The sequence below is a fragment of the Benincasa hispida genome, chromosome 4, assembly GCF_009727055.1.
Source record: "Benincasa hispida cultivar B227 chromosome 4, ASM972705v1, whole genome shotgun sequence".
In the NCBI taxonomy this organism is placed as follows: Eukaryota; Viridiplantae; Streptophyta; class Magnoliopsida; order Cucurbitales; family Cucurbitaceae; genus Benincasa; species Benincasa hispida.
In genome coordinates, this window is record NC_052352.1 from 29398239 (window position 1) to 29419535 (window position 21297).

General features: G+C 36.4%; 3 protein-coding genes across 6 annotated transcripts; 1 reads left to right on the forward strand and 2 right to left on the reverse strand.

The window, feature by feature from the left end:
• Window positions 1-280: 280 nt before the first annotated feature.
• On the forward strand, window positions 281-5706 carry LOC120075524 (monosaccharide-sensing protein 2-like). Of its 4 annotated transcripts, none has more exons than XM_039029000.1 (6): window positions 281-610; window positions 1709-1852; window positions 1965-2525; window positions 3303-4219; window positions 4434-4621; window positions 5021-5706. In XM_039029000.1, the coding sequence occupies exons 2-6, from the start codon at window positions 1774-1776 to the stop codon at window positions 5463-5465; spliced, it is 2190 nt and encodes a 729-aa protein (XP_038884928.1). In that variant the 5' UTR covers window positions 281-610; window positions 1709-1773; the 3' UTR covers window positions 5466-5706. The 4 variants fall into 4 exon arrangements, with proteins under 4 accessions (XP_038884928.1, XP_038884929.1, XP_038884930.1 ...); XM_039029001.1 differs by lacking the exon at window positions 281-610 and adding an exon at window positions 906-1545; XM_039029002.1 differs by lacking the exon at window positions 281-610 and adding an exon at window positions 906-1454.
• A 161-nt stretch (window positions 5707-5867) lies between these two features.
• LOC120075525 (outer envelope pore protein 21, chloroplastic) lies at window positions 5868-9677 on the reverse strand. The gene is made up of 5 exons (XM_039029003.1): window positions 9423-9677; window positions 9127-9201; window positions 8885-9037; window positions 8668-8766; window positions 5868-6120 (listed from the first exon to the last, which is right to left on the reverse strand). The coding sequence occupies exons 1-5, from the start codon at window positions 9513-9515 to the stop codon at window positions 6037-6039; spliced, it is 504 nt and encodes a 167-aa protein (XP_038884931.1). The 5' UTR covers window positions 9516-9677; the 3' UTR covers window positions 5868-6036.
• Window positions 9678-12159: 2482 nt separating this feature from the next.
• LOC120076349 (dolichyl-diphosphooligosaccharide--protein glycosyltransferase subunit 1A) lies at window positions 12160-16754 on the reverse strand. The gene is made up of 10 exons (XM_039030156.1): window positions 16463-16754; window positions 16008-16052; window positions 15020-15654; window positions 14782-14929; window positions 14532-14708; window positions 14012-14080; window positions 13801-13890; window positions 13464-13622; window positions 13109-13333; window positions 12160-12622 (listed from the first exon to the last, which is right to left on the reverse strand). The coding sequence occupies exons 1-10, from the start codon at window positions 16553-16555 to the stop codon at window positions 12431-12433; spliced, it is 1833 nt and encodes a 610-aa protein (XP_038886084.1). The 5' UTR covers window positions 16556-16754; the 3' UTR covers window positions 12160-12430.
• Between the last annotated feature and the right edge of the window lie 4543 nt (window positions 16755-21297).

The window sequence follows — 21297 nt, forward strand, 5'->3', positions numbered from 1 at the left end:
GAAAGTTTAGAGACTAACTTACCATTTTGATTACTAAACAAGCACAATTTTGAATGATTAGGAATCAAGCTAACGATTTAACAAAGAACTGGAAAAAAAACAATTTATTTTGAAGAGAGTTGAAACGACAACTTCAAGGGAGTGGTCACGTGGATCCTCCATGTAAGATGTGACTGTACACACACTCTGAAATGATTCATAATTTCATATTCTGCATTTAATTTAATGATGATTAATCAATCTCCACCCCCACATTACCTAATTTATATATTCATTTTGTCCATTGATTTTGTTTCAAGAATCCTCAACCAAATCTGGATCCTCAACCATTTTTCTCTCTTTTAATCACTTCCACTCTGTTTTCTTCTTTCTTTTTAATATTCTTTTTGTTCTCTTCTTTTTTTTTTGTGGGTTCTTTCTGAATCCAAAATTTCAGGAGAAAAAAGAGAGACCCATTTTAGCAAAAAGGAAGAAGCTAATAAACTATATGAAAAAAAAGCTCTTGTTTGTCGATACCCCTTTATCAGTAGCAAAACCCAGGTGTTGTTTTTACTAGTAAACTTACTTTCCAACTTGGACTCTGGATCTTCATCTCCATCAAATCTTCAAGGTTCACTTTTTTTTCTTCTTATTGTTTGAATTTATTCTCTGTAACCCACTATTTTTTTAGTACTATCTTCAGTTTTTAAGGGAAATGATTGAATATAGTAGGAGGGTTTCGTTTTCATTCGATTTCAGAATTAGTTCTTCACATGGGAATCAGAATCTTTTGTCATCTCTGTATGTATGTACGAAACGAAGGAAAGGGTGAGAGATTTGACACATTTCAAACAAACCCACTTCCAATTTCTGCTCGAATTTGATTCGAACTTGGTCAAATCACTACGCATGTGTGTGTGGACCATAAGAGATAGAGCTGTAGAATGAGATAAAAGAGGTGAATGAGAAATGGGAAGTGCTGTTCTTGAGTGATTGATTGATTCATTATTTCTTTCTTTCTTTCTTTCTTTCCCCCCTTTACTTTTTTTTATTGTTATTTTCATAAAGTTGGTCGATCGGATCGATCCCACATACCACACTGTCTTTCAAGTGCTAATTATTAGTATAATAATGATTAAAAAATGGCATCTGAAGCTTGTTGACGAGAGACAGAGAGAAAATTAATAACGAAAACAGAAGAAAGAGAGAGTTTTGTCTATATTCCCAATAATCAGTCCAACTAGCCAGTTCATAGTGCTTTCATTCACAGAAAGAAAGATTACTGAGCCTTTTCACCGTCTACTCTCTGTCTTTCCAGACTATTCCCCATTTCAACCCCTTTGTCCTTATGTGTTTTTCCACCTGTAATATGTTATCTTTCCTGTCTCTATCCCATTCCCTCTCCTGTCTCCTTTTTCTCTCTTCTGAGCTCACCTTTTTGAGTAAACAATCTTAATTTCCTTTACAATTGGGCGGTAATGACCATTGCCTTGGAGTTTACTGTTTTCAGCCCAGTTTGTTTTGCTTTTCAATTGATTCTTGAAGTTTTCATTTGAAGTTCAATTGGTGAGCAGAGTGTGTAGTTTTGTTGATTTTTGGAGATTCATAGGCTAAAGGGGGATAAAGGGCTTGATGATTGATTCACTGAGATCTGTTGTCCAATAGTTGCCTTCTCTTCTTTGAACTTCACATCTTTCTCTCCTTTCTTCTCTCTGCTTGGGAGTTGCAGGTGTTAGATAGAGCTAGCTATTAACTTGGAGACTTCCTGACTCCATTGGAGCTTGAATCGAATAAATGAAGGGAGCTGTGCTAGTAGCTCTTGCTGCTTCCATTGGAAACTTTCTACAAGGATGGGATAATGCCACCATCGCTGGTACTCCCTCCTTCACCATAACTTCTTTCATTATTTGTATTTCTCTCAGTGTCATGCTCTTGTTGCTTCATCCTTTCATTGGAAACTTTATTCATGGTTTTCTCTATATCAGGGGCTATGGTTTACATCAAGAAAGACATAGTCCTCAGTTCTTCAGTGGAAGGTCTTATAGTGGCCATATCTCTCATTGGAGCCACAATCATCACGACGTGCTCAGGACCGGTATCAGATTGGGTCGGTCGACGTCCGATGCTGATTCTGTCATCACTGCTTTATATTTTAAGTGGTTCGATCATGTTGTGGTCGCCTAATGTGTTGGTACTCTGCATAGCTAGGTTGTTGGATGGATTTGGGATTGGTCTTGCTGTCACTCTTGTTCCTGTTTATATTTCTGAAACTGCCCCATCAGAAATAAGAGGATTGTTGAATACTCTCCCACAGTTTACTGGATCAGGTGGCATGTTCATATCCTACTGTATGGTATTTTACATGTCGTTGTCAGTCTCACCGAGCTGGAGGTTAATGCTTGGAGTTCTCTCGATCCCGTCGGTCCTCTATTTTATACTAACCGTGTTTTTCTTGCCTGAATCTCCTCGGTGGCTGGTTAGTAAAGGGAAGATGCTCGAGGCAAAAAAGGTTCTTCAGAGACTCCGTGGCATAGAGGATGTTTCAGGTTCATATTTTTATTCTTTATTTGATTTCTGATTTTCTGTGGTCTATTAGCTGTGTGCCCTTTAATAGATTGTTATAGTCATACACACATGAGAACTGAGATTTTTTTATTAATTTATTTTCATATTCCCCTAGCATTGTTTTTGTTTCTGCTTTTAATGGTTGCTTTGCTTATGTTAGTCTTTTGTGTTGTGAGTCCTTTATTTTCTTACCACACTATAATTCAAATGCTTACACCATGCCATTAGCCAGGTAGTTAACTGACAAAATTTTGAATATGCAACCGTAAGTTCGATAATGTGAGATATTCAGGAAGTTGTGTATGAGAAGAAAGTAGTAAATGTTGAGACCTGTCAAATTTTTTCATATGAAAGCTAGATGAAGTCAGTAAGTCCAGAATCGGTCTAGTTTAGGCTCCATGATAGCGTTACAGATTATATATTGAAGAGTGCATGACGTGGATCAAGTTTACTAGGATATTGCTTTAGCTTTAGAGAACAACTCCTTTCTTAACTGCCTTGGCATGTTTATAATATTTCTGATTTGATTATTTATTGCTTTTCTTGATGGCATCAAGAACCTGAAAAGTAAAGACATGTGAACATCTTTGTATTGGCCTTCTGAAAATCTTGTACAGACAGCTTGCACTGCAGTGTTACTAGGAACTATGATGATTTGTTTTAGAAATGAATACTTTGAGTTTGTATATTGAATGATGTAGTTTCATATACATTCAAAATTCCATAGCCATTATTTTCTTACAAGTCTTCCTCAACAGGTGAGATGGCTTTGCTGGTTGAAGGTCTTGGGATCGGGGGTGAGACATCCATAGAAGAGTATATAATAGGTCCTGCCGAAGAATTTGATGGGGACATAGCTGATCAGAAAGATAAAATCAAGTTATATGGACCTGGAGAAGGCCTATCTTGGGTTGCTAAGCCTGTCACAGGACAGAGTTCTCTCGCACTTGCATCCCGGCAAGGAAGTTTGATCAATAGAAGTATGCTTATGGACCCGCTCGTCACCCTTTTCGGTAGTGTTCATGAGAAGCTCCCCGAGTCTGGAAGCATGATCTTTCCGAATTTCGGCAGCATGTTCAGCACAGCCGAACCTCATGTGAAACACGAGCAGTGGGACGAGGAGAGCCAGAGAGGAGATGACTATACATCAGAGGCTGGTGGAGTGGACTCAGATGACAATCTGCATAGTCCATTGATTTCGCGTCAAACAACCAGCATGGATAAAGACATTGTCCCTCCTCCTTCCCATGGTAGTATCTTCAGCGTGAGACGCCACAGCAGTCTCATGCAAGGAAATGTCGAGGCAGTCAGTAATACTGGGATTGGTGGGGGCTGGCAGTTGGCATGGAAATGGTCTGAAAAAGGAGAGGACGGAAAGGAGGGAGGATTCAAACGTATTTACTTGCACCAAGAGGATATTCCCGGGTCCCGACGTGGATCTATTCTTTCACTTCCTGGTGAAGATGTCCATGCTGAAGGTGAAGTCATCCAGGCTGCAGCATTGGTCAGCCAGCCTGCTCTTTTCTCGAAAGAGCTTAAAGATCAACACCCGGTCGGCCCTGCAATGGTTCATCCATCTGAAACTGTTACAAAGACTCCAATATGGTCTGCTCTACTCGAACCAGGCGTTAAGCATGCTTTAATTGTAGGAATTGGAATTCAGATTCTTCAGCAGGTACTAAAATACTTGCTATTCATTTTACATGTTAGCGCACATCATTTTCTTGCTGGTTTCAAGTGAATATAGAGGCAAAACTTGGTTTCAACTTGCTAAAACCATGTTAAATCATCTTCCCCTGTTCTTTCTCTTGCAGTTTGATTTTATTATGTTTAACCTCGAAGCAATCAATTGAATCTCTTACATGTCTGTTTTTCAAACTAACTTGCAGTTTTCTGGGATCAATGGTGTTCTTTACTACACTCCTCAAATTCTTGAAGAAGCAGGTGTTGAAGTTTTGCTTTCAAATATGGGGATTGGTACTGAATCTGCATCATTCCTGATTAGTGCATTCACAACCTTCCTGATGCTTCCCTGTATAGGTGTGGCAATGAGACTCATGGATATTTCAGGCAGAAGGTAGTTTTAATATTTTCTTCCCTATAATGTCTTAAAATATTCTTTTCTTTCCATAATATCTTCAAGATCCCATTTGATAACCATGTTTTTCACCTAATTTTAAATATTCTTATTTATAATCAAATTTTGAAAGGTAGATCAAACAATGACATAACTACACTATCTCTCGTTTATTATTATTTTTTATTAAAAAAAAAAAGGAGAGAGAGAAAAAAAATATTTTATGAAATTGTTGAATTTTGTCTATTATTAACTCGAAATTGTTGAATATTCACCATTTTAGAGCCTCGTCAATGTAAACAAAAGCATACTAGCTTGCAACATGCCAACATTTTGTTACAAGTACATATGTATTTCAAGTTTATTTATCAAATTCAAGCTAACATAGCTCTTATGTAGGCGGCTCTTACTCGCTACCATCCCTGTGCTAATAGTATCACTCCTCATTCTCGTCGTGTTCGAGCTTGTTACAGTGAGCACTATCGTCAATGCAGCAATTTCGACCATATGTGTGGTTGTTTACTTTTGCATCTTTGTCATGGCATATGGACCAATCCCAAACATCCTCTGCTCGGAAATTTTCCCAACAAGAGTCCGTGGCCTCTGCATTGCAATATGTGCAATGGTTTTCTGGATTGGTGATATAATTGTAACCTATTCTCTGCCTGTGATGCTCAGTGCAATAGGTCTAGCAGGTGTCTTTGGCATTTACGCCGTCGTGTGTATAATTTCATGGATTTTTGTCTACTTGAAAGTCCCAGAAACCAAAGGCATGCCCCTCGAGGTCATTGCAGAGTTCTTCTCTGTCGGTGCGAGACAAGCTGCAAAAGGTACTAATAATTGAGTTGAGGATGATGCAAATTGGCAGTCTTGACTCCCTACAGAAACTTCCTGTTGCTTCCCAGATTGGAAGCATATCTGCTCCTTGCTGCTGGCATGAAGAAAGGATGAACAAGAGGAACGCAGCAAGCACAAATTCTTTTCCTATTTTGAATTTTGGTTTAAGTTTATGTACTTTGTATGCACCAATGTATTGGAGATTGTGATTGGTTTTGATTCTTATAAGCTGTTTTCTTTCCTCTTAATTTTCATTGGTTTGATTTTAATTTAACATAAGTTGGAGTACATATATTTTGTATTATAGATGCCTCACCAGTGAACAAAAGTTGTGACTAATAAAATGGCATTTTGGCATCATAATTTTCTAACTCCCCGACTATATTATAAGAGTTGCATGAAACTTACATAAAATTAAGTGATAGAAACAATTATTATAAAGGATTTGCAAGATGTATCAATTCATCAGAAAATTGTTGAGACAATGCTAATCGGAATAGAAACAATGGATATGAAGGTAAATACATATCTCAGAAAGGAATCCCGCAGCCAAAACTACTATTTATGAAGGAGAAAGTTCACCAATCGAATCTCACATTCCATCTACCGTTGATGTCTGCATTCAGTGTCCAGTTATTTTCCCTGATCTGAACGTATGGTATCTGTATGGAAGTGGTGAAATAAAGTGAAATTTTCAATATAGAACAATGCAAAACAGACCAGTAATTGCTCGATAATCCAAATGTAATGCTGTCATGTCAGGAATGATATATATAATAACCACAGGCTTAAACTAGAAAGGTGGGGAAAAAACATATGCTAATTGAAGTCAAATGAGATTAAAGATCATATCAATCTACATTGGTTAATGTTCTTGTGTGACCATTGGTTGACTAATAGAAATATGATGCGACATGGTTGAGGTAACACATTTGAACGAATTTTATTAATTTTATATGAAATTTTGGTTTATGTGGCATTTTCAAAACTTTATTTTTCATTTCCCCTTTTCTTTTCTAACATCATTTGCAGCCGTCCTTCATCACACCATCCTCACTCGCCGGAAATGGAATGAGCTTTCTGGTGAGTTAATAAAACTAAGTCGAACTCCAGCCGAACTCCAGCGAGGTAATCAACCTCATGAAGAATTCTTGTATTCCACCAAATCCAAACTGCTAGATGGAACCCACCAAAACCATTCTAAACTATGTGGTTGTATCCTTGTCCCTTGAAGCGGAAACCAAAAACCCTTCCCAAGAAAATCCATAACTTTTAGCAAACTATAAAGAGGGAGGTCAAAATGAAACATCTCTAGTCTCTACCAATTTCTTCCACCAAAATAGAAACCTCCTCCGGTAAAAGATATGACTTGGGCTGAACATATTCCATATTCATTCAATATTGACCTATTAAAAGGCAAAAAACCCTCACACGCAAATCAGTTTGGCTTCCTATAGGATTTCACAACCCAACCATCAACAAAATTTTGATTTTTCGTCACAAGAACCTCCCAACTGAAGTGCTGTTAAATCAAAATGTTGAGTGCTGACTATTTAATCGTACAGGGTACATTATAAAGATTTGACTTCGAGAAGACGAATGATAAGGTGGATTGAGTTTTTCTTGGTTAGATTCTAGAGCTGAAGTGCCTTTCGAGTAGATGGCCTTCTTGGATTAAGGGTTGCTTATCCATCTCAAATTTCTCCAGTATGATTATTGGGAGACCCAAGGGGGAAAATAAAGGCTATTAGAGGGATTTGGAAAAGAGTTCCCATATCATACGTTTCACTATGGTGGCAGATGCTTTTAGCCGTTTAGTAAAGGTTGTAAGAAATGAATGCATGATTAAGGTTGCAGAGTGGAAAAGAAAGAAGTCCAAATATGCCACATTCAATATAAAAAAACGACCCTTCTCATGAAAGGGAGGATGGAGGAGGAACCCCCGATCATATCACAACTCTCCCATGCCACACTAGCGAGAAACCAAAAGTTCTGAAAGAAGTCACTCCACACAACTCACGGAAACTCACATCTCCAAAAAAATGTGATTCAAGTCTTCCTTGACCTTCCAACAGAGAATATAGCAAAATAGACTAACTAACAAGCGTATCTTCCTTGCAAGGCAATCCATGGTGTTAACTTTTCCATGTAAAACTTTCCAGATAAAGAACTGAACTTTCCTAGTGATCTCAATCCTCCAACGAGCAGAAAAATCGACTCGCCTAATGGAGAAGGATCAAAAAGCCTACGTAAAAAAAGGAGTTACACAAGGATCCCTTCAAAGTTCAAAGGATTGGGCCTCCACACCCTAGAATCCTTTCTCCCCTGGCCTGTCTAAAAACCACTTTTACCCCATTACCTTTTATAATGTAAAGACAGGGCTTTGCATCTAATAAGAGACTGTCTTCTTACTGACCAGATGACAAACATTTGCTTTATTCAACGATCCACAAGAAAGTCTTGGATGTCATGCTCAATAATAGTAGTCAGTTAGCAAGACATTTTGAATAATAATTTTGTGTTTCTTTTTGAAGGATTCATTGGGGAGGGGAGGACAACTCAAGCAAGGGTCAATCTACAATCTTTGAAGTTCAGAGGGTGGATTGGTTAAATATCTTCTCTAACTCCAAATTTCAGCTTTGTTTACATATGTGCATCGGGATGTCTAAGGTTAAAGTGGGCAACTTCCTCTACTATGAAAGAGCTTCATGGTAACATAATAGGTATTAAGTTTGGAACAGTCCTCAACCATTTTTTTTTTATTGCTCATGATAAAACAAGATTATGCCATTTTTAGAAGTTTTTATATGAACATGATGCCTCCCCGAATACTCAATTCTTTCTTTAATCAGATTGGCCCCTGTTCAACAGCCATCTAAGCCCAATCAACAGCCAAAGTGGAAAAAGAGACAGAGTGTCCCTTGCCTCAAGGCCCCATAATCCAACATTTCATTCCTAGGTTCAGTACCAACTACCAAGGACAAGGTGGAGAATATGTGAAGGGAGCTTCTAAGCTGCATTTTTAAGTGTTAAATTGTTCTTACTTTTTCTTTCTTAGAGAAGATCTACAAGATAATAAATCATGACATAACAAAGAGACAATCAAATAAAATCTATTATGGAAAGAAAATGTAGTTATTTTATGTAAGATAAGACATATGAATTGAACTGACCACATTAAAAGACAGAAAAGGGTAAATTAACTCTACCTTCTCGAACACTTCATATCCTACTTTGACTCTTACATCTTGCTCCTTTTGAAAATTTAATACATCCAAACAAAATTCAGCAGCTCCTTTGTACTTAGTCTGCGAAGAAAACAATGGAACAAAGTTGGTTCCGAAGGAAAACAAAACAAAATATCAAGTTCACACATGTTTTTTTGTTTTTCTGTGTCCTTCTGAGATACAATCAGGCATCACTAACCTGCTTAAAATCCTTGTCAAGATAAGATCGCCCTTTAATAGTAAATTTCAACGAATCATTAGTTGTCACAGGAAAAGACATTTTCCCACGAGCAAGATAATGAAGTTTCTTATATTTGTCATACTGAACTCCTAAAGCCGCGCTTGCAGACAACTGCATTTAATTTAGAAAACCATAACAACAACAACAAACAGAAAAACAGAGAGTTGCACAAAGTGAATTGATTACCAAGAAAACCTTACATCCGGGTAAAATTGTCTCACGGAAGCAGCAAGTAGACTCGGTTCTCCAATTCTTGTATCAAGCTCGCCATGAACCTAGAGGAAAAGAACAATGTAACTCGATTAGAAGTAAGGTCTGTTAAATCCATTATTCTTCTAAATCAGCACACGCTTGGGAAATTGGCAAAATACAAGCAGATAAGAGGGATGACAGTGATTATATTTTGGGCAGTAACAGTACAGCGAGAATCGCACATGGGAAATGAAAAGGAAAAAAAGGGCTTTAAGTGCGAATGTTAGAGAAGCAAATGGTTTACCTCCAAGAAAATGTTGGAGTCGAGAGAAATCTTCTCCTTGGCGTGGATTCTTAAGGCTCTGGAGTCTCCGCCGTATCTGAAAGAAGTATCCATCGGTGAAGAAAAGAGAAGTGAAAACGAAAGAGAAGATGGAAGTGCACTGAATTTCAATGTGGAATGGTATCCCTACAACTCATAAACCCCAAGCTCCCATGGCTCTGCCTGTTGAGCACTTCCCACAGAATTTTATCTTTTACCCAATCTGTTTTGGAGGCTAACTCCGTTTGGATCGACTAAAAAACCCAAAAGTTCATTTTTTTTAATAATTAGGATAAAAATTTATTTAGAATGCATTTTCAAATATTTAATTTAAAAAAGAAGTCATTTTAGAAAAGATTAGAATGTTTGTTAACTAGTCAAAATAGTTTTTATATTTTCAACAATTTTGTTAAAAATATTTAAATAAAAATGAGTTTTTTAAAAATATTTTTTTCAACTCAATCCAAATGAGCCCTAATACTTAAAAAGCTATTTTGAGTAATTGTCGAGTTTCATCAAGAACGACTTATTTTTAAATTAAACACTTGAAAATATATTTCAAATACATTTAAATGTATTGACTTGAGAAATAAATATTTTTTAAAAAAAAAAAACTCATTTTTATTTAAACACTTTTGATAAAAACTTATTAAAATGTAGAAACTATTTTGGGTAAGAGCCAAACACTCCAATTTCTTCTAAGATGACTTATTTTTTAAATAAAATACTTGAAAATGTATTCCAAACGCACTCTAAAATTATAGTTTTTTTTATTGAAATTAACTTATAAATAGGACCAAGACAAAGTTGCGTTTTTTTCCCCTCTTTTTATTTTTTTATTTTACTTTTTACATTTTTTAAAGGTTAAAAGCCACTCTGAGTCAACTTTCAAATGAGTAACGATTTATTTCTTAGACTTTCAAAATTGAAATAATTTAGCCATTGAATTATTAAATGCAACAAGTTTAGTTGTATACATTCAAATTTATAATAATTTAATCTTTGTAGATTCAGATTTATAACATTTTAGTCCATATAATAAAAAACCTCATCAAATTTATTTGTCAATTTTATTATGTAATGGTTTAGTTTTTATATATAAAGACGTTTGTCCCTAGATTAGTTATCAATTTACATGTGTAAGAATTTTATTAAATCTTAATAGTAGTTTTCATGATAAGGACTAAATCGCTACAAATTGTAAAGTGTAAAGACTAAATTGATAATTATTAAAATATATAGAATAAATTATTATAAATTTAGAATTATGAGATTGAATCGTTACAAACTAAATTTGAAGGTATAAATTCTTACTTTAGTGAAAGTTTACCGACCAAAATTGATTTTTAACCCATCTAAAAAGGGAAATATATCCCTTATACACACTCATATAGTTGTACATTATAGTTATTGGTGGGTTTTCAACACCATCAACTTTGTTAGATGTAGCAACCTAACCCAAATTCAGCTTTTATATTTTATTAGGTTAGGTTGAGTTGGGTCTTATAGGTTGTTTTGATGGCTAACAAAAGGAATAGTTGGAAAATGAGAGATTAGGAACAAAGAAAGACTGGTTATTACAGAAAATCGAAGAGAACGAGAGTACGGAAGACACCATGGGCTGAAGAGAGATGGACAAGAGAAATGCAACAACTAAGAAGGCGAGCAATGACTGTCATGCGAGATGAGGAAGATGGACGATTGGGTTGCTTCAATGAAAAACATAAATCTCAATGTTTTAAACTCTAAAATAAAAGAAATGTATACCAAATATACAACTCATTAAAAAAAAGAATTATTTAACAATGACACGACCAAGCCTTTCTCATCTTCTAATAAAGTTGGTATATATCTTTACCTACAGTGGATCACTAAATTGCATTAGAAAAAACCTCGTGCTACCTAAAAGTTGAGTCTGGATGTAGAATCTTATATAAAGTTCATGGTTATACTAAAATTGATTGTGTTTTCAAATGTTATTTGGGCTACATCTAAAGAAAGATGATCAAGCTTTGGATTGTTCTATGGTACAACTTTTTTAAACTGAATTTTTTATAATTTTATTTTTCACTATTTAAAAAAAATGGAGCATTGAATTAGGTAAAAACTTCATTGTCCATTAGAATATAATCATATCATTGTGTAAAATAGAGTGTATACATTGTCCAAATATAGAGCCATATCACTGTAAAATAGTGTGTATATATCGACTTTTAACTAAGGATTCATCAACTTTTAACATATAGCAGTATTAAAATCCCAACAAAATTGTGACATGAAAATTAAACTGCTTGCGTCTAATCTAAGGTTCCATGATAATTAATGTTCATGTGATAATGTGAAGACACCATGATCAAAACCTTAAGCAGAGCAGAGATAAATTATCTCCAGCAGAAGGGAGTGTTATAATATTGTCATGGTGTTTTTTCAATATATAATGGAGTATTTTTTTTAATATCTAAGTCTTTTTGGTATGTAAGGTTTATACATTTTTTTTCTTTCTTTCGAGACCAACTAATGCATACCTCAACTAATCTCACGAAATAACCTGCATGATTCTATAATATTTGGATGTCGACGAAACCCATAGAATATTAGATCCTAGGTAAGTTTGTTCATCCTACCACACCCCCTTGCAATCAGGCCATTAGGTATCCCTTCATATAAAACTTTAATAAAATGAAAAACGGATAACCAGCAACCAATGAACCCACGAAAATTAAAACAAAAAGTAATTCGATAAACAAAGCTTCCTCTCTATTCCAGGTCTATTCTTTCTAATTGGATCAAAATTCAAAACCTTGCAATTCATCAGTTTACAGGTTTATATAATTTAGAAGGTAACCGGACTATCTCAGAAAGAAAGAAAACGGTAACCAGATTCTCTAAATAAAGCACATCAAAATTCTGAACCCCAAACAGACGGTGGCCAACCTTAGCCGTTATGTGGTCATGAAGATATTCAAGCACTGCCAATATTCCCCAATTCATTATATTTCATCAATGAACTCGAGAAGATCGTCAACTTCCTGCCTTAATGATGTAATTCTTTGCTGCTGTGAAGCAACCCTGTTCTCAATTTCACGCCCCCCAAGCTTCTTCTCATAGCAGTCCACCACCGTCATGTGTTTCACGATCAACCTCTCTTGTAGATCCCTCTCCTTGGCCACCAGCTCTTCCACCTGCACAAGCAGCACCACCTCATACTTAACATAGATTGTTCATGATAACCAGCATCCCTACTTTGCAAATCAGTTTGTGTACATTGGAATTTAGTTTGAGCCAACATGAGACATCTTATATACATATATAATCTTTTGATATCCACAAACGTCCGAACCAACTTACGTGCACCTCAACTACGCCTGACTCTACAACATTTGACATTTGGGTGTCAAGAAAACAGAAATTAAATCTTTGGTAGGTGGTCATCGTAGATTAAACCCATTCCCTCTGAGTCCTATATCGAACTCATGCCCTTTAGTTACCACTAGACTATAGACCCATGATGGTTATAACTAATATCACAATATAATTTGTATGTTCTTTTTTCTTTTCTTTCTTTTCTTTCTTTTTTTTTTTTTTTTTTTTTGGGTTCACTATATTTCGTTTGTCGGTGCATAATATTCACGGATAAATCTATACGGACAAACTAGAAGCAATTGAACCTTGGGCAATATTTGGGTGGCCTGTTGGGACGACTGCAAGAATGATATCAAAGGCTTCAACTCTTTTGAAAGCTCTTTCAATGAAGCATCAACTGTTTTGCGAGCTGCTTTACATGCTTGGACGTCACCAGTTCGAGAAAGATCACGCAATGATGCTTCTAGTTTATCATGTATGGTTAAGCATCTGTTGATAACAGTCTGAACTTGTTGAATCACAGTTTGCACCTAAGATGAGATGGACAACGCAATAAGGCAGTGAGATTCCAGTGACAGAAATGCAAGGCATGTTCTACTACATCCCTGCCTAAGCCATCTACATACTTAAAAGAATACCATAGAATGCTATCTTCCTTACCTCATCCCACTGAAGTTTTGCTAAATAAGAAGCAGAAGACTTCGAAATTGACATGTCAGAATGCATATAGATGATGCATGAGACAAAAAGGATAAAGAATCCAAAAATCAACATCACAGGCTCCCTAAGCATTGAAATGCTGTTGAACTTGTAGTAGACCTGCAAATAACGTAAGAGAGATGAGCAAACTTCATAATTCAGATGTGAGAAACCTTTAATTCAACCGTACAGGAAACAACTCATAGCATGATTGTTACTGCGTCCATGACTTTGCCAAATTGACAGAGATATAGAACATCCATATCAGATAAAATCCAATTTAAAAGACAGCAGATACCTGGAAATGCTGATTATGCTCTGGCACAACATTTTCCTTCTCCAGTACAACCACTGGTCTACCTTCAATGTCCAAGTGTGAAAATTTTGTCTGTAACAATCAAAAAGAAGCTTCAGAGAAACCAAATTGACACATCTTTTCTGAAAGGAAAAAAAAAGTCAACAAAGAAACAAGGAGATTATAAAAGAATTCTGTCAATAATCTATCCTACCTCATGCCACTGTTTATGAGAAAATGGAACATACACAGATATATCACTGGAGCCCTCGGGTAAAACAACCTGAAGCATACAAAAGAAAATAGTTAATTATATGGACAAAAGAAAAAACTGAATGGAATTTACAGTTATGGATGCATCTCTTAAACATAACAGACAACAAAAGCTCATAAGTTATAGTAACCATATGAATAAAAATAAGGAAATGCAAGTTAAAAAATGGATAAATAAAAAATTGCAACACTGTCTTGGTACAAAACTTCATACAGCACAAAAGATGAGTAGCTAACCCATAAATTTGCAGTTGCACGTAGTATTTTCTGAACGTTCAATATAAATTCAATATAATGTCACCAGAAAAGGATGCCACAGCGGAAAACGATGCCAACATTTATTTTCTTTCATCTAATAAATCCTAAATTTTAGGAGGCTCTGTTTGTGAGGGCAGAAAAATGATCCTATCAATCACATTTCAGGATATAAGATATAATCATAGAGGAAGAAAGAAAATTACCCTGACAATAAGCCTATCAATCACAACTTCGTTTATAGGAGAACCAAAGGAGATGTTAAGAAAACGTTTTCCCTGACCCTGAAATAGAAAATCTTGAAGTGGCAAACTGTATCCAATGGTAAAAGAAGTTCTCCAACCACCAAACATTGGATATCTAGGTTCGATCTCCAGCTCTGTCTGAAATTTTAGAATTGAGAAAATAATCAGGTAAATAATTGAGGTCGTCACGTTGCTAAAACAAAATTTTTACCTTCTTAGAATCACCCCATAGATGAGACGTAGAGATGTTTCCAATTTCATCTCTATAGTATACTGAATGAGTTCTAGGTGGTAGTTTTGCTACAAGATTCCTAAATGCTGAAGCACCTTTTGCATAAGGTCTGGCCTGATAATCAAGTCTGCAGCAGAAATAAGCAACAAAGTTAAATGTCCTGCTAGAACGAAGACTTGCAAGAATTAGTGTAAGGAAGAAAGAAAACGATAAAAACCTGGAAAATTCTCCCCTACTTTGAGCACCACCATGGACAAGATTATAATGCTCTGTTATTTGAATGCTGCCCCAGTGAGAAATTTCTATCTCACGGACAAGCTCTTGAGCAACAGGAAATGGCTTATTATTTTCAAAATGAAAGCGTATGGGTGTAAATGAATATGGGGGAAGATTCTCATAAGGACCATATTTGATCTCAGAACCATGAATCTTCGTATTTTCCAATTTTGTATAAGACTCAATTCTTGCTTCGGGCAATTTAACACTTAGTGACTGGACCTTGACAGTATAAGGAGACAAGAAGTATGCACTGTCAAGAAACACTACAAACTGAACATCAGCTTGAGTGATTGTCTCTGGGAATGGACGCAGAACATGAGTGAAAACAGCGAACACATCAAAAGTTAAGCTGTCGCCCTTGTTTAATCCCTTTGGTAGAGACACCGAGTAAAATTTCAATGCTGGAGGCATTTCCTTGGGATAAACAACATCGACGGGGAAATTTATAGCAGATCCTTTGGTTTTTCCTTTTCCTTCATTCAATGTTGCTTGGACATGAGCCAAGTATTTTGCTTGTTCCTCCGGAAAGGTTAACAGTACTTCAGACACCACATCAGTCCCCTCATTTTCCACCTGAAACAACACGAAGAAGTTATATAACACAGTTTTGGAAGAAAATGATAATTCTCACACTTACAACATAAATACATGATGAATTAAACTGAAAACTTTAACAGAAAGCTAACAGTATGCAACTAAAAGTAAATGACAACTGGGAGATATAAAATACAATTTCCACTAAAATAACCAATACTATTCCACAATGTGTCATTACTTTCGTACACTGACTCATTTTATTTAACAAATCCTGCAAACTTTTCCACAATGTGTCCCATTACGAAGAATGTATCAAAAACTAGGCCTTTCCAAGTTCATGTTAATTTCAGGAAAAATGAAAAAAGAAATGGCAGCAAGAGACACCGTACCCTTATAGTTGAAGATATGCGAACAATTTGTGAGGTCAAGTCAATCTGCAAGCGGGAAGAGAAATAGAGTCAACGACACCATTGCGAGGTAAATTAATTACATCAAGAAATGGAGTTCCAGAATTCGCAAGTGTAGCCACGATGCACTATTCGAGAGAAGAAAAATTAAAAGCTAGCGATGATAATCAATGGATTCACAAAACAATTGAGAACCAAACCCTATCACAAAACACAAATCCCTAAGCATTACGAAAATGTATGAAACGCAAGAGGGAAGGTGCAGAGTGCAAATCGAAATTGTAAAAAAGGTTGCAATGAATTGCATATAGAGAGCATACATTAGTTAGCTGTACAAACATGAACACGCTGACAGTGAGAGCATGTGATGTTACAGATTATGAATGAGGAATTGAAATCAATAAAAGATGAGTACGAAACCTTCTAACGAAACTTACCCGACGATCAACCTTAGAGAAGATCAGATCGGAAAGTACAGGCGAAAGGATCAGAGCAAGTGTGATAAGGAGTAGATCCAACTTGAATGCCATTTTTAGTTTCCTCCTCGGTGCTTCAAAAGATGAACTCACTCTGGATCAGGAAGAGATCGCACCATAGGGCAAAGGCAGCGCGGAGGGAATACTCTGAGTCTAGGACGAGTGAGGAACGACGAGAGAGACGACGACTCGGGAAAACGAGATGGTTCAAGCAGTCGTAATTTTGGCGATAAAAGTAGCGGGCAAAATTTACCCCTCCTCAAATCCCCTTCCTTTCTTTCCGCTAAAATACCACTAATAACCCATTTCATGAAGAATAAGCCAAAATCAACTTAGGTTAACTTATATTAAATACATACCATAACCTCTTAGGTTAACTTATATTAAATACATACCATAACTTCGAGGTTAGAAAGTCGATTTTCTATCATTTTTTATTAGGAGTGTATTCTCTCTTTTATTTATTTTGATAAGACCAATAAAAGGGGGTTCTATCTATATAAATGTCGAGGGTGAGGAGGAAGGATTATGCCAAAATGCTATTATAATTTTAAAAAATGTTTGGAATAATCAAATCATAACAACGTTGGCTACAACATAGTCCAAAACGGGTCTTGAATCCAATGCTCCTCAGACTCTTGCAACTCCAAAGAGAGTGAAGCACATTTTCAACCACTTTGATATTAATCGCACACTTCATTATCCCCAACTCGTAGAAGCCATTAATTATAATTAGGATGAAGTATATTTTTAATTGCTCGCTAATATAAAATCTTTGTTTTGTTTGGAAGCTTCCAATTCCACAAAAACTTCCACCATCGGGCGATCAACCCCTCTTCGAAAGAAAAATACTCAAAATAATTTGTACCCACTTTGCACATAGTAACAACCATTCTTTTCATAGTGCCAAATGAGTCCATCTGTTAAACCTGTTCTAAAGAAGAATACTAAAAATTTCAATTGCATCCTCAAATCAAAACAATGGTTCACCATATCTCTATTTCACTAGCTACCTTCCTCCAACAACTCAACAATCACACCTATTTCATTCTGTTGAATAGGATGGACGGGGTGAAATTGATGGTCTTGGAATCCACTTATCAACAATTCAAACGTTTTGTTCATTACCAATCCTCCACCAAATACCTTCTTTAATGAGATCGTGCCCCCAAAGGAGGCTTTTCTAAACAAAATAGCATTGTATTTATTGTCCCAAATGACTAAGATCTTCTCGTTTGCAATCACAAATTACTCAGATTTAACGGTAAAGTACAATTCAAAAGTCAAGGGATACTGTATGCTGAGGCTTAAAAACTCTTCTGTCGTTTACATAATGGCAGCTCAATCGTGTAAACGAAGGTCCAAGAACTAAGCGATAGTTCAATTATGTAAACGATAGAACGAAGCGCTAGACGATCGTATAGACGATTAGATATAGAATTAAACGAGTGTGTACACGATGTGATAGGAACTACACGATCGTGTAAACGATACTTTAATAAATGCTAAAAGATTGTAGAGTTAGAAAAAAAGAACACAAGTGTTTAAGTGGTTCGGCCAAAGGCCTACGTCCACTGTGCAAATCGAGAGGGTCTTTTTTATTACTTCTTCTTCAAAGTTATTATAGAAAAAATACCTTGCTCTCTCTCTTTTCTTCTTTTTTTTCTTCTTCTTATCTTCTTACATTATTCTCACATTCATTTTTCTTTATATACACAGGCACAATGACCATCGATGAAGCTCTAGTGGTTACAACAATATAACAAAAAGAAGACAACAACGCTTCAACTGCCTGCAATCTTGTTTTCTTATCTTCGGTTCTTTCTGTAACAATCTCCACCTTTATAAGTATCTAGAGTACTTTTTCCTCTTTGCTTGTTGAGCTGACTTGAGCTAACCTTTTTCAGGTAACTCGAACTCAAGAAGGTTCAAGCATCGACCAAGCTTGCTTAATGGAACTATTTTGGTTAGCATATCAGTTGCATTGTCTGAGGTATGAATTTTCACTACCTCAACTTCCCCTTTCTCAATCTCCTGTTTGACAAAATGGTATTTAATGTCAATGTGCTTGGTTCTAATATGAAATTGTTGGTTCTTAGATAGGTAAATTGTGCTCTGGTTATCACAATATATTCTAACCTTTGTTTGAGTAATGCCGAAATTGTTTAGTAAACCCTTCAACCACAAACCTTCTTTCATAGCCTCAGACGTGCAATAAACTCAGCCTCTATTGTGGAAAGGCCACAACAGGCTGCAAGCTAGCCCTCCATCTTATCAAATTGTTTCCCTATAGGAAAACATAATCTGATAGAGAGCACTTTCTGTCCAAATCCCCTACATAATCTGCATTAACATAACCAATACACTTCATCATTGGATGACTCATTCTGTCTATATAAGACCCTTGCATCCTTTGATGAACAGAGATACATCAATATCCATTTGACTACTTCCCAATGTCGTTTACTAGGATTTTCTATGTACCTACTAACCATACTTGTCGCATAGGATAGATCTGGTCTGGTAGAAGTCATTAGGTACATAAGAGATCCCACTACTTGGGAATAGGGAACAACCTTCATATGGTTTAAGTGCTCTTCATCTGAACTTTTTGGACTGTTTGCAGCTGAAAGCTTGAAATGAGATGCAAGAGGAGTGCCAACTGGTTTAGCACCTTCCATTTTGAACCTTTGCAATATTTTTGCACAATATTCTGATTGACTCACTTGCAATCTGCCCTGTTTTCTGTCTCTTTCAATCTCAATGCCTAGGATCCTTCTTGATTCCCCTAGGTCTTTCATATCAAACTCTTTCTTTAGAAGTATTTTAACTTGCCTAAACTCTTCTTTGGAACTCGCAGCCAGCAACATGTCATCTACATAAAGAAGTAGATAAATTAGTTCCTTGAAGCTACTAGAGTTTGTATACACACACCAATCATAAGAGTTTCTCTTGAACCCCATTTTGGAGATCACTTCATCAAACCTCTCATACAATACCTTGGTGACTACTTGAGGCCATAGATAGGCTTATTTAGCAAACACACCAAGTCTTCTTCTCCCCTTTTCATATACCCTTGAGGTTGCTTCATGTAATGACCTCATTCAACAATCCATGTAAAAAGGTTGTTTTCACATCCAATTAGTCTAATTTTAAGTCCTTTTGAACAACTAAAGAAAGGAATAACCTCATGGATGTATCTTCACCACTGGAGAAAAGACCTCAGTGTAGTCAATACCTTCTTTTTGTGTGAACCCTTTAGCAACTAGCCTTACCTTGAACCTAGACTTCTGAACCCCTGGAATTTCTTCTTTAAATTTGTAAATCCACTTACATGAAATAGGTTTATACCCTTTAGGCAAAAGTACTAGTCTCCAGGTGTCATTTTGGTTGAGGGACTTCATTTCATCATTCATTGCCTCAATCCATTGTTTAGCATCAAGGTTGTTTGTTGCTTCCTCAAAGCTGGTGGGTTCATTGTTACTCAATGAAATGGCAGCACTTAGAGTAACACTAGCAAAATCAGATTCTTGATACCTTGTCGGTAGCATAATAGTTCTTCTAGTTTTGTCTCTTTAATGACGGGAAATTAAATGTCAATTACTCGACAAATAAAATCCCTTGGACGCAATATGCGATGCATGTTCTTAAGGTATGCGTTGATAGTCATGCGTCGATGGTCATGCGTTTGAATGAATATGCGTTAACAAATGTATGCGATGACATGCGTCCTATCACAAGTTTTCTTGCACTCATGCCAAGTATAACGTGAATGCAAGTTTCTCAGGTGATCCGAGGTCGAACACAGGGACTTGTAGCAAAATGAATGCGGTAATGTGCATGCGACGGTTGAATAAAAGAATGGATGGGAAGGTTTCTAAGCTAACACTACTCCTACTTCTAACTAACAGACAATGCAATGAGAATATGAATGAGAGGTAGAGACACGAAAACTCTTGACATGAAACAAATGGATGGGAAAAATAGATAAAATGTGGAGATGTCTTCATGGTAATACTTAAGAATGACTGCAAGGGCAACCCTAGTCAACGCAAGCCATGCGATCATGCAACACACACTTGAGCCTAACTCTAGGACGTATGCAGCGGATATGCGAAAGTGCCGAGAAGCCTATACCAGCCTAAACCCATATAACCCATTCACTGCTCTCGCCGCATAAGCGTGATGGCCACATATCACCACCATATCCTACTTCCTGGACACATGTAATATCCTATCCGTAGGGTGCATACGTTGTGTTGCATAGCAAACGAAGCTTATTCCTAAGTTCCCCATTTTTTGCTTATGCAAATCTAATCTTAGCCTTCCCGAGCATCGATTCTAACCTAACTCTCTCGAGTCAAGTTCTTTCTTTTAGACTCTCTCTCGAGTAGCTCTAAAGGGCATAAATGGAACAATACACAAGACAAGGTAACCGCATGAACTTGGCTAACGTAAGATTATTCCTATTCATAGTGAATACTTGCTTACATTACTTAATGCGACCAACCACTTACCCTCCGGGCAGTTAGTTGTTGCTGACTTTACTCATGGACAAGCGTGCTACAGCTTCACACTAAGCAAATAAGGTTTTCTCACACACTTACGCAACTCACACCTTCCAGTGGTTTGCTACATGTTTCATATCCCTAATCCATATGATTAAGTATGCGATACTCTAGCAATTTCACTAAGTGATGCAATGAAGTTATGGATGTTAAGTAAAGAAGATGGAGATGGAGTTGAAGGAAACACAGAAATGCATTGAACACATAACGTATTAATTCCTTAATCAC

What these genes read in the sequence shown, in the direction of transcription:
- LOC120075524 (XM_039029000.1), top strand. Translation starts at nt 1,774, where the DNA reads ATGAAGGGAGCTGTGCTAGTAGCTCTTGCTGCTTCCATTGGAAACTTT. An exon ending in GGATAATGCCACCATCGCTG is followed by an intron (nt 1,853 to 1,964) that starts GTACTCCCTCCT and finishes TCTCTATATCAG; the next exon opens with GGGCTATGGTTTACATCAAG. An exon ending in ATGGATATTTCAGGCAGAAG is followed by an intron (nt 4,622 to 5,020) that starts GTAGTTTTAATA and finishes GCTCTTATGTAG; the next exon opens with GCGGCTCTTACTCGCTACCA.
- LOC120075525 (XM_039029003.1), bottom strand. Translation starts at nt 9,515, where the DNA reads ATGGATACTTCTTTCAGATACGGCGGAGACTCCAGAGCCTTAAGAATC. An exon ending in TGAGACAATTTTACCCGGAT is followed by an intron (nt 9,038 to 9,126) that starts GTAAGGTTTTCT and finishes AATTAAATGCAG; the next exon opens with TTGTCTGCAAGCGCGGCTTT. An exon ending in GATATGAAGTGTTCGAGAAG is followed by an intron (nt 6,121 to 8,667) that starts GTAGAGTTAATT and finishes ACTTCCATACAG; the next exon opens with ATACCATACGTTCAGATCAG.
- LOC120076349 (XM_039030156.1), bottom strand. Translation starts at nt 16,555, where the DNA reads ATGGCATTCAAGTTGGATCTACTCCTTATCACACTTGCTCTGATCCTT. An exon ending in CAAAACTTCAGTGGGATGAG is followed by an intron (nt 13,334 to 13,463) that starts GTAAGGAAGATA and finishes ATCTCATCTTAG; the next exon opens with GTGCAAACTGTGATTCAACA. An exon ending in CCACCCAAATATTGCCCAAG is followed by an intron (nt 12,623 to 13,108) that starts GTTCAATTGCTT and finishes CTGCTTGTGCAG; the next exon opens with GTGGAAGAGCTGGTGGCCAA.